Here is a 13092-nt window from a genome sequence, read left to right on the forward strand (position 1 = left end):
ATTTATGCCATTCTTTCTATGGTACAAGACATTCCAAATATCATCTTGGGATACCGTTTCCTCCTTCTCATTCAGTTCAACATTTACTGAGTGCGTGTGCTCTTCAAGGTTCTTTGCATTTTGGAAAGCTGAGAAATCCATGAAAAACAATCTGAAGGGCCAGCCCAAGATGTGCATAGCTAATGTACCCACAGGGCAGCCTGTGGTCAGCAGGTTCTGTAATGGAAGTACAAGCAGGGAAAGGAGAGATAAACACCCTGCAGGGAAACCAGGGAGGCTAGTGTCAGAACTGAAGTTAAAGGATAGAGGCAGCTAAGTAAAGACCCAGGAGTGACTTGGTACAATAAGTTGGCAGTCAGTTGGTTCAGGGGTAGATGAGACAAGTAGTAATGATGCTCTTACCTAGGATAGTGGCAGGGGGCGTTGAGTATGAGACAGACATGAGAGGCATTCTAGACCTGGTTGGGCAAAGATTTGGAGAATACTCGGAGCAGGACAGAGTCTGACTTTCAGGGTTTCAGCCTGGCTCTTTTGGGGGAAGATGAATCCATTCACTTGAGATAAGCAGCACTGAAGGAAGATGAGCTTTGGGGTTAAAGTTGATGAATTTTATTTAAACATACTGTGTTTGAAGTGCATGGGCGGTCATCCATCCATCTACCCATCCTCCCATCCATCCAGATTTACTGAGCATTCATTATGTGCCGGATCCTCTGAGGCGCAGGAATGCAGAAAGGCAGTTGCAGGCTGTTGACAGTGGGTCTGTGCATGGCTGACAGTGACCCAGCATGTAAAATGCTATAGGATAGTTAAGCGGCACTTAACTATTCTCTAGCTGGCACTCAGTTGGAATTGGGGGTGTGGAGCTTAGAGTAAAGTTATAGCCAAAGAGGCAGATGGAGGTCTTACCTGCATTCGAGGGGTCGAGAAAGCCAGGAAGTCAGGGTGAGTGGGTCCCCAGCCATGGGCTCCACTGTGGGAGAAGGTCTCATCCTAGAGCAGCGAGGGGGACTCGGCCAGGATATGCTCCCAGGTCTGCAGTGGTGGTGGTGCTGCACTTGATGCAGGAGAAGTGGCTGGTCACACTGTAGGCGTTAGCAGAGGAGAGTGCAGTACATACACGGATGGAAGGTGCTACTCCACGGGGTTCAGGGCTGGGGACTGAGACTTCTCTTGCACCCAGGTAATTTTTATGTAGGGAAGGAATCTCTATCAGTTTCCTTAATGAGGACCACAGAAGTACTTCTTTTCCATACTTACATATGGAAACTAGAGCAAAGAGCAAAAAACACTGTTTGCATATTAATGTTTATTCAAAATTTCTAAATATTCAATCTAAAGCTTTTTAAAAAATATTTAAAATTTCCAAGTTTAATTCAACATCAACTAGTTATTTCTTATTATAAAAATTTCTTTCATTTGAAAAATTGCAGACAGCAACTGGTAATGTCCTCCCTGGATATCATGTGGAAGACTTAGAAGAGGGTAAGTACGAAACTGCATAACTTCTGGTAGCTGTGATTTTGAGCATTGCTTCTTTATTGATTATTGGGAGGAAATTTCTGAGTTAGATTACATGTTAGTGGAGGTACAGGAGAGAATATAAAGATATAACTTAAGAAGTAGTGCGGATGGAAGCAGTTCATTCACTAGCCCCTGTCATGGAGTTATAGAGTACGGAGATGGGAGGTAACCCCGGAAGTGACCTATTTTACCTTCTTTCCTCCATGTGCGCAGTTCTGAACTTGAATGAACCCTGCTCTTAGCAATCTGTAGAGGGAGGTCTTTTCTCCTTTCTCTCTATCACGGGCTAGTACAGTTACTACTTTTTGGAAGTGCTGACCTGTAAGCTGAGTTGTTCCTGCCACAATGAAAGTCTGTGATTCTCCTCTTCTCCTGCCAGGGGAAGGTGAAGAGAGACTGGCATTCATTGAGCGTTTGCTAAATGATGTCTACCACGTAGTGGCTTTCACAGAAACGAGTACTGACTTCTTAGAGTCTTTCTTCATCTTTTTGATAGGTGATAAAACTGATGTTCATTAAGGTTCGGTAATTCTCCCAGTCACGCAGATAGGAAGGGGTGAAACGCAGCTTTAAACTCAGCCGGGCGGAGTGTGTTTTGGGGGCGGGGGAGCACAGTGACTTGTGAGGGGGTAGAAAATGGCTGCAAGGTCCTGGGACACTTACTGCTGCCCGCTCAGCCTCTAGAGCTCAGCCGTTCTCTCTGACGCTTTGTTTTCCTGGCTTATTTGGGACCTTTTATCCACGTGCATTAAAACGCATTGTATTCAGAAGGAAACTAATGTTATTTTTTAGCTCCTATCTCAGAATTCACCTTTTTGAACTTCATTTCAATTATTAAAAAAAGATTACTTTATTCAGTGCCATGTGTCAGACAGACCCTAAGGAACGTGGATGGTAATGTGGAACTTCTTCTCACTCCATATGCAGTACTGGAATTTGTTTTACAAAATTTCCTTCCAGGATACCATAATTTTCTCATTCCTGAAATAGTTCCTAATAGAGACGCGACTCATACTTAAGAAATGACAAGCATGCCAAACACATCTCCCCTTTAGATGCCAGGCAGGAGACTGCACTTGGAAGTATGTCTGCCAGTCGCTGGGGTAGAGTAAGGGCCATTGATTTGTCTTAGCTGCTGTGTAACTGCTTCTTCAGTGGTTTCTAAGTTTCATATGCTAAGTGATTTATAATTCGTTTGATTGGTAGAGGGCTCTTTTGGTAGAGGCAAGCATGTCATGTTCTTTTTACATCATCTGAGATGATGTGTATGGAGGGTTTATAGTATTTCTTACACATTAAAATATCAGAATTATCAGCAAGCCTCAAATGATAAGACTATATATCCTGATTACTCTCTAGGATCTTGTAATGGTTGGCATTTCCGCCCACCACCTAGGGGAATCACAAGCAGCGAGGAATATACTTTGTGTAAAAGGTAACGTGAATTTTTTTTTTAAACCAATGACATGTCTTTATTCAAAGGATAGTTAATTTTCCTTCACTTTTTGAAAAGTAGTATTTCCGATTTAAAGAAGATAATATGTGAAGGAAGAAGCATAACAATTGAGTAGAATGGTTTATTTTCAATTTGAAACAGAAGCCAAAATGGTCATTATCATTAAATAATAAAAATCAAAACCATATTGATGATCCTTCTTTTAATTATAAACAACAGTGATCTAAATGGAGATTGTTAAGACTTCTGTAATACCAGTTGGATTAATATGACTCAATTTAATTGCTGATCTCGTTTATGTGAAATTTACCTAAATTATGGTGATTGAAGTTGAAGTTACCTTATTTAAACTGAAATGGAGCATAAAATAGATAAAGAAATCTTAAATTATTTTAATAACTTTTCTAAAAAAGAGAAAATCTATTATCACGTAATCTTATATAGACTTTATGAGTACTTTATATTTGAAGGGCTAACCTTTCAAAATTTAATAATTATATGTTAAGGTAGAAAGAATTTTTAAAGTTACATTAAGAAAGGTTCTTTTTATAAGAACTAGAAACTATTGGTTTTTTAGATATAAGTTCTAATTACTCTGGGTTGCTTTTGATAATGAAGGAAGTTTGATATGCAGCTTTGATGATTGAATAGTCAAGAGGTCAGGTTTGATTTTATTGCAGAAATAAAGAAACTAGGTAGTAAATTTTTAAAATCCTGGTGGCATCAATGTTGTAGGAGAGGTAGAACGTGATCCTATGCAAAGGAAGTATGAGAAAATTCATAGTCCAGATGAGACTATCAAACCTTCAATTTTTAGGGAAATAATTTAAAGCAAAGCAATAGAAAGACAAAGAAATATTTGGCTTATTACGACATACTGAAGAGAAACAAATGCATGATTTTAAATGTGTCTTAAGCATAAGAGAACTTAATAAATAGCATAATTTAAGTTCAAGTACTTTATGTATCATCAAGAAAAGCTTTAAATACACTCGTCTTTTCAAATAGGGTGAAACACTTGATAATGTACACTGTGCTGTGGTTCATTTTGTATTTCTTATTATTCATATTTTTCCAGTTGAAAAATTATCTATAACATAACATCGCTTTTATCCATTTGCTATTTATAGTTTGATTTTCATTTTTTCTCTCAGAAGATCTTTTATTATTTTTTGAATGTTTAAAAACTGGCTGGATCTATTATTTTATAGAGTATTTAAAACTTAAAAAAGTTACTGATCAAAGTCTTGCATTTTTATCTGTTTTGACCATTGAATTATCAGTTGAATTTTCTGAGTCATAAGCATTGAGAAATATTAACCCTATAGCCTCTAAAATGAACGTTTATGAATTTACCCATTGAAGAATTTAATCTGACTATTGAATTAATTGTGATTCTTACATAAAACTTTTATTCTTTATTTATTTAAAACTTCAAGCAAATTAATATAGTCCAATATTTTCAATGAAATATAGGCAATAGTAATGTAGAGAAGAGTGAAGGCATTACATTTGAAGGTGAAAAGTAGAAGCCTTGAAATGTTAATTCAGTGACATATTACTTTTTTTTTTTTTTTTTTTCCAGAACAAAATTTCTAGTATGTGGAAAATTTTCTTTAGGTCGTATCATTTTGGGAAGTAGGGCATACCTGTGCTTGACGAACTAATCCACTTGATGTCAGTGTTGCTTTAGAAAAATTCTGCTCTAAGAGGAATTGTCTAACAGAGTTGTTATATCATGAAGGAAGCTACCTTTGCAATGCCAGTTTTTGTGGGTGGGGGGCGGTTATGAATATGTTCTGCTTTGTCATCCCCTTATTCCAGAGAAAGAGGTCAGTGAACATGGGGGGGTTGCTGTTTTGATTAACTGTTACAAATGTTTCCTAAACGTCTTCTTCCTCTTCGGTGCAAGACATGTGATAAATATGGCCTTTCAGGAGATGAAGTTTTGTTTTTGTTATTGGAGAGTCGGAGGGCAAATGCTGGAAGTTTATCTTTTAAATGGTCCAACAAAGTATATGATAAAACAGTCTTTCCTATTCTACTTAGATTTTTAGAGCAAGGAATCTGTAGGTATGGTGCCCAGTGTACTTCAGCACATTCCCAGGAAGAACTAGCAGAATGGCAGAAAAGATATGCTTCACGGTTGATAAAATTGAAACAGCAAAATGAGAATAAACAGCTCTCAGGCAGTTACATGGAAACCTTGATAGAAAAGTGGATGAATTCATTATCTCCTGAGAAAGTGGTGAGGAAAATAAACTGCATTTTTTTTGTTTGTTTGTTTTAAACAGTGCCCTTGTTTGAGTCTTGACTTTGTTTCGTGCTGTATCTTGGTTTATTTCCCTGTCCTCTATATGAAACACTTGATTCTTGATAAAGTGTTTTTAGTAGCAAAAGTAGACCCATTTGCTAAAATAAAGAGCAGAACTAAACCATTTGTTTGGAGACTTGCAGGTATTATACTAATTTGTCTTCATTCAGGGAGTTTTTATTGCCATTTTTTTTTGTTGTTGTTGTTAGTTTTCTTATGTCTCTTATTTTAGCTTTATTATATTTTGTGCTTATAAAAATAACTGAAAATTAATGTATAAAATACCTTGCTTTGTAAACAGTTCCATCAGCATCTTTACCGTTAACATTTATTTACCATGCCAAAAGTGTTTGTTTGTGTTTTTAGGAATAAAACGTAACATTAGTTGCTCTCTGTTTTCAGCTTAGTGAATGTATAGAAGGAGTAAAGGTAGAGCATAATCCTGATCTGTCCGTTACTGTCAACACCAAAAAATCTCACCAGACATGGACCTTTGCTCTCACTTGTAAGGTATGAATTTTGTGATAGTTAAAGAATATAAATGTCTTTCAATTTTCATAAAGGCTTTTTGGACCTTTAAATCTGTGTGTTGAAAGAGCATTGAAAATGTTTTATTCTAAGTACATTTTTATGTAGGTTCTATATCGTGATAAAGCATATTTCTGTATTTTGATCATGGAGGGTACAGATTTTTCTTAGATTTTGAGATAAAAGCTTTGTAGATGTTTAGATACTTGCTTATTTATTTATTTGGTGAAGAGGTCTTCGACATGTTGTCTTCCAAACTTAAAACGTAGGATGGGGTTCACGGCTTGTAGTTAACTATTTAAAAATTGAATTGTTTAATCTGGTGGTTCTAAGATATTCAAACAATGAGTTTGTTTTTAATTTTGATTTAATGAAATCACAAATTCTGTAATAACGGGTTTTTAATATGAGACATTTTTCTGCAGTGCTTCCCATCCTGAATTATAATATTCAAAGTTTAAGAATGAAGCAAAGTAAAATATTTCTGTGAATATATGCAGTGGAAAAGTTTTGTGTACTTTTTTGTGATGTTTCTTCCACTGTACCATCTGCATCTTGGGATGAAAAATCTGGGACCGTTTAGCTTTGGCCTTGAACCCAATTCAGTGTCTTCAGAGGTCACTGCTCTCCTATGAAGACTTCCTCCTTGAGGCTAGATGAAACTTTTTTAGGCCAAGGGTATGGAAAGTTGGAGGTGATGGTGATACAGGGTGAAAGCTTTTGCCACAGTGAAAGATGAATGTATCACAGAAAGAGCAGGGAGGCTAGTAATGTAGTGTAAATATATCGTTTTTGAAACTGTCAGCCTTATTGAGGTATAATTGACATCATAAATATATCATTTTAACAACTGAGTTTTTTTTCTTAAATGGCTTATGAGTACAACGTGTATTTTTAACATAGTATCTTAGAAGCATGGGAAAGTAAAAGTCCCTTATGGCAATATTTTCATTGAAGAGCCCAATTACAACTGGATTTTCACCCCCTTGTACTCAACAAATTATTCTAACTTCCTTGTAGCCTGCAAGAATGCTGTGCCGTGTAGCATTGCTTTACGATGCTCATCGCCCTCATTTTAGTATCGTTGCAATATCTGCCGGAGATAGTGCTACCCAGGTGTCACAAGAAGTCCCAGAAAACTGTCAAGAATGGATAGGAGGAAAGATGGCCCAAAATGGATTAGATCATTACGTGTATAAAGTCGGGATAGCATTTAACACAGAAATATTTGGAACTTTTCGCCAAACCATAGTTTTCGACTTTGGATTGGAACCAGTACTCATGCAAAGAGTAATGATTGATGCAGCTTCTACAGAAGGTAAAATTTAGCCTTTTTTCCCCTGATAACGATGTATTAAAAGGCACTGTAACAGCACCATTAAAAGATAGGTACTGGCCCCTAAATATACCATGGACAGGGAGGGAATAGTAAGAAAAAGATCCCAAGTTTATTGACTCATTTACTGTGTAATGGGATTAGAATGGTTTGCATTATGCCCTGGTCACTTCATACAGTCATCAGGCAAAGCTTGCTTTGAGGTTCCCCAGACTGGTATAAGTAGATGGTCAGGTCTCTTTTGGTCTACCAACTTCATTTGATGATTTTAGCACAGTTAAAACCTTTCAGTATTAGTTTGGGTAGAATGTAATTTCAATGGTAATTGTGAATACACCTACAGTGTCTATTTCCATGTTCAACTGATGGTCCAATTAACTTTGCTGATATTAGTATGTTATCTCTGAATGGAAAGTCCTAAAAATAAGCCTTCATAACTTGATTTTACTAGTATAAAGGAGACCACAGTGCCTTTAATAGGATCTGCTTTCATGTTGTTGGGAAGAGGTCCCTGGTTTTAACATGCAGGCACCTGCAGAAGATGGTGAATTACTTTGTGAATTGTCATGTTACTGCCTAAACCTCAATTTTACGCCAAGATCCAGCTGGATGAGGGAAGGGCGTGCTAGCCTCCATTTCCTTGGCTCTTGGTTGGATTTATAGGTGCTTTATTTTATTTCCTGAGCACTAAATATTTATTTAACAAGCACTTCGTATAGCAGAGCTGTCTGAAACTTGCTGTTATATTGGCTATAACTAAGCATATTGTGGAGGATGTTTTTCATTCTGTCCACAGTGTCCCATTTATGAGAACCTAGAAGTTTTTTTCATGAGTAAATGCTAGGACTTTATTTTTTGGACATAACGAACAGGTGGAACTGGTTCTGTCCCCTTACCTTTAGCTGTGAGTAGGGTTGAAGCAACATTTGTGCCAAAATTGAACAAGTAGATGTTACTTCTTGTATCTGTGCTCATATTATTACCCAGACTTCATTTTACCCATATTTCTCATTTACTTTGATCCCTTTTACCTGTTTTTATTCTGTTGTGTTCTGCTTTTGTCATCTTTCTACTACTCTTTGGAATAAAAATATGTTAACTCCCATAGCCAAACAGATACAGTAGTTGATGAAATAAAAATACTTGATTTATATTTACTAATAGAGCAGTTAGTTGGCAGATTTTTTTCTGTAAAGGGCCAGATAGTAAATATTTTAGGTGTTACAGGGCAGATGATCTCTATTCCAATTACTCAGCTCTGCATTATAGTGAGAAAGCTGCCATAGACAATATGTAAATGGATGGGTGTGACTGTGTTCCAATAAAACTTTATTTTCAAAAACAATGCAGGCTGGATTTCTCTTGAATGCAGTGGTTTGTTTACTCTTACGCCATTACGTTGCTTTTAGAGACTAGAACTTGAGAACTACTGGATTGCACCTTTCTTAAATCATAAGGAGATTTAAAATCATAGAGATACTGACATGCATCTCCTACTCTCAAATATAATTCTAAAAGGATGTTCTTGGCTTACATGTGGGTTGTACTTTAAAAGTTTGCTTTTAGATTGTGGCTTTTAACTCATGACTCATTTCCCATAAAAATAAGTTTGTAAGTGTTGTCAAAAATCTGTACTAGTTAATAAAAGCCTATTTAATTAATAATATAAAATATTAAATATCTGCAATAAAAAGAGGAAATGAGGAGGATTTCAGGGCACCCTCATGGGCTTGAGAGATTGAGGGTGCTTTGGCGGCTTTTGCCCCAGCTATGTGCTACTTTTCTAGTTGGAGAAACAGAGCAGTGGACAGACTTCAGAGTTAAATAGAACTGGATTCAAATCCTGATTTTCTACTTAATTCCTGTATGACCCTGGGCAGAGAACTTAACATCTCTGAGCTTCGTGTGGAAACTTCTGGTAAATGGGGCTAGTAGTATCTGTCATAGAGGATTGTCGTGAGAACTGGAACTAAACCTTGCACAGCATCTGGCACATAGCAGGCATTCAGTAGATAGTAGCTGCTGATGTTATCATTAGCCATCATTAGGATAATTTCCGGTTTGCAAACAGAAAGAAAAAAGGAAGAGAGAAGGGTTTTTTGTTTGGTTTTGTTTTTGTGTTTTTGTTCTTCTAGTGAGGACCCAGACTAGGGTGCAGCCAGGGGACTGAAGAGCAGAGATGAAGACCCAAGTTACTGAGGCAGCAGCACTTAGAGATCTTGGCAAGAGAAGTTGTCCCAAGATGAATGATGTTTTGAGACTGGTAACTGGAAGAAATAAAGAGTCTCATTTCTGATGTTTCTGATATATCAGTTTGAAAATATAGTAAAATTTATATTTGATTCAGATATGGTAGCGGGAATTAATACAGACAGGGATGTTCTCCCATTTGGGACCAATACTATATACCCTCCCCCCTTTCTATACTACTATATCCTTTTTCTTAGTGACCTTTTTGCAGTTTGATATCTTTGCCTATTTTCCTTTAAACAAGGTCTTACTTCTAATTATGTTATGGAAAATAATTGAATAAAATCAAGCATTTTCTTGAACTAATTTGGAAACATTAAAACAATTTCACATAGTGAAATTTGTTTTTCAAGGACATAGGAAAAACAAATATTACAAGAGAACAATATAAAATCTACAAAATGTATTTTCTGATAAGATATTTTGAACATTATAAAGAGAAAAACTTAAATCTAGGTTTAGGCAAGCTAGATGACATTTGATTGGCTTTTTTTGTCATTAATTTAGCTGACCTGTTGTGCTCATTTTTAGTTCTGTCTTTGATATTTTTACTACTCTCACAATTGATGTAGTTTTTTTCATTGTTTTTTCCTTGTTGGTGAGGTTCAGGTACAGAAAAAGGCATTATATGAACTAAAAAAAATTTTTTTGGATTAAAGATGTGCTTCTCACAAATTTGTGGCAAAGGACATTTACAAAAGAAGGAAGTTAGTGAGTTTCCCCCTTGCTTAGAACACAAACTGCATTATACACTTTATACCTCAATTTGAGTCATAGAAGATTTTTGCTTGACAAAACTGATCTGGAATTCTGCTTTGAATATCTGGAAACTACATGTTGGAAATTAGTTCTTATATTTAAATTTGAAAATGGTATTTATTACACATTACTTTTAGTCTAGCAATGTATGTTAAAATTAACATTAAAAGTACGTCTTAAAAATTATCTCTGGCTGTCAAAGTTGTTGGTAAATTAAGGACATGTTTATATGTATAAATATATAATGTTTACTATTACGGGGTCAGAAAATTAATAGAAAAATTGATTTAAAAAATAGGGGCTTCCCTGGCAGTCCAGTGGTTAAGACTCCACGCTTCCAATGCAGGGGGCACGGGTTCAATCCCTTGTCGGGGGAACTAAGATCCCATATGCTGCGTGGCGTGGCCAAAAAGAAAAAAACAGAACAAACAAAAAATAGTATATTTGTCAATAAAAGATAAATGTAAATGAGTAGAAGCATGTAAAAAGTGTGAGGTGCTCCTAAGTTGTTACTCCACTGTTTTAACTTTTTATTAGCCTCATTAAGAGAACAGACAACATGGATAAGCTAAGAGATGTTCATCTTACGTCTGAGTAGCTCTTTTAGTGAAAGGAACAATGTTGAAATGGATAGCTGAAGTCGTAGTTTGGGTTTCCTTTGGGATTTTGTTTTATTGTTGATTTGGGCTGTCAAGATTTGTAAAGCCACAGACCAAAATGTTTCCTAAGGAAGAGTGTTGTATCCAGTTTTGGAATTAGGAATCATTTCGTCTCATTCTCTTTAAATCCTAGATAAATATACCTGTTTTTAATAAATCCCACATTTGAAATGCATTTACTGCATGCTTCTTGTGTGTCAGCCTTTGTGCTGGGTATGTAGGACACTGCATGTTTTTCTCCTAACTTCTTATCCACGGTCTAGGGTTTGTTAAGGATAATTTTCAAGTCTGCTGTACTACAAACTTCAAGATAAAACAAACCAACCCTTTGGATGCTTTATTAGAATAGTAACTATGTGGCTGAAACGAGAGCAGTTGCTATTCGCAGTAATCAGAAGGGTGAGGGAAGTTGGGAAGCGAATCTTGTGTCAGACTAGTTATTCCAACCTTGGATTCTATTTTTGATAGTAACAGTTCTTCCCTACGTTATCTTCAGGAAATTATGTTCTAATTATCAGGTACGTTCTAATTATCTTTAACTTTTTCTTATGAATTTCTCTTAAAATACATGTGTAGCTTCTGCCTATCATATCTCAGGGTAACACATTCCGTAGGTTTCTAATTTGTCAGCGTTTCAGGTTTATTATTACAGGAATTGGTTAATAAGTCAGTGTTAAACTCGCCCTAAGTGATTTTATGCATATTGATTCTAACCTGTTCACTTTTCATCTTTCCAGAATTTTTTTTTTTTTTAAATTTTAGCCTAGTTTAGACTGAGGAAGCGTGCTTTCTTACCATGGATGGACTGGCTCAGGCTGCCCTGAGCAGTGTTCACATCTGGGTTGCATGTTAGCTGGTGCATGTGCTGCATGGGGGGCGAGATGAGCCCCAGGACTAGGGTGTCCAGTGTCCCCCTGGGGGAGCCCCAGCTTCCTCCTTTGTTTAAAGAGGAGCTCTTAAGACCTAATGACCTTTAAGCACTGTAAGTAGGTGGGTAATTAAACAGGTTTAATAAGAAGCTTTTTACAACTGAGAGGATTGGAGGCAGAAGTTTGTCTCAAGTTGAACATGAGCAGGGAAAGAGAAGTGGTTTTTGCAGAAGAAACCCTCAGTAGTCACTGGCCCCAGTCCATCTCGGACGCCTGAGTTAATGGCCAAGGTCAGTGGTTTGTAGACTTTTTGATGCCGGCACACATGGATTTTCCCAAGATTCTTCTCCCTGCTCCCCTAGCTCTCCCCTCTCCTATATTGTATTTATAGTTATTAAAAAGATGGAATAAAATTTAACATTGTTTCGGAATTGTTTTGAAATTGTTGTGCTACCAGCTGAAGACATTCATTTTAAGAACTTCATAAAATCAGGGTGGGAATCATGGTAGTAAATAGGTAAAATGAGAAAAACAAATACTATTTCTCATGCCACTTTTCCCAAAAAGCCTGAATACTTTTAGCCCAGAGTAGAATGATTTTCTGCAAAATTTGCTTTGTATATTAAATAGGTGATACAAAAAGCTTTTTTAAAGGAAAGCTGTACCATTTTAAGTTTGTTATTATCCCAGTTACTTAAATGGCAGTTAGGAATAGCTAGTGACTTTTTAAAGAATGTGAATATAATATTGATGTAGGTATAGTCTGAATCAGTTTCTTATTTAAAATAAAATTATGAAATATAATTTCCCTATGCCCAAAGAATAGACATCCTTTTATTACCTATTAACTAAATTCTTCAATACTGCACAGAGTTTAGTGTTTTTTTTTTTGAAGAGCTGGTTATTTGGTTTCTGTACCATTAGTGTTTCTCCTTTTGACTTTTGAATTAAGGGAAGAAAATTATGTACATCCTTGCTATTTTGTTAATAGTATCTGATCTTTAGTGATGGTATAATCTGTTTTAGGAATGTTGGCGTTTGTATAATTTAAATATTTTTTATAGCTATGATCTAATGAAAGGATAGGAAGGGCCCAATTTTAGAGTGATTTAGGAACAAAATGTGGTTAGTTTATGAAACTTCTCGTGAGGCTGTTGCAAAAACAGACCATCATTATCTCATCCAGAGGATTTTAAAAATGCAAAATTTTAACAAGAAGACCATCTTTATATATTGATGGTTATAGTTGTGTTTATATTGCCATTTGATGAATAATAAAACTGGCATGTAAAAATGCCTTTTCAAGGAACAAAGATTAGAAATTAGGACTTGTACATTTTGATCTTTATTATGATACTAGGATAAACTATTTTCTAATATTGAGAAATTTCTCTTGG

General features: G+C 36.1%; 1 protein-coding gene across 8 annotated transcripts in view; it reads left to right on the top strand.

The window, feature by feature from the left end:
- HELZ (helicase with zinc finger) overlaps positions 1-13092 on the top strand; it is a 157016-nt gene that overhangs the window by 42291 nt on the left and 101633 nt on the right. For all 8 annotated transcript variants that reach the window (XM_033438309.2, XM_012535043.3, XM_004275399.3 and 5 more), the window contains 5 exons: positions 1434-1485; positions 2884-2959; positions 5030-5228; positions 5697-5804; positions 6843-7140. In XM_033438309.2, the coding sequence (XP_033294200.2) occupies positions 1434-1485; positions 2884-2959; positions 5030-5228; positions 5697-5804; positions 6843-7140 (733 nt within the window). The remainder of the gene's footprint in view (positions 1-1433; positions 1486-2883; positions 2960-5029; positions 5229-5696; positions 5805-6842; positions 7141-13092) is intronic.

The sequence above is a fragment of the Orcinus orca genome, chromosome 19 (assembly GCF_937001465.1).
Source record: "Orcinus orca chromosome 19, mOrcOrc1.1, whole genome shotgun sequence".
Lineage (NCBI taxonomy): Eukaryota > Metazoa > Chordata > Mammalia > Artiodactyla > Delphinidae > Orcinus > Orcinus orca.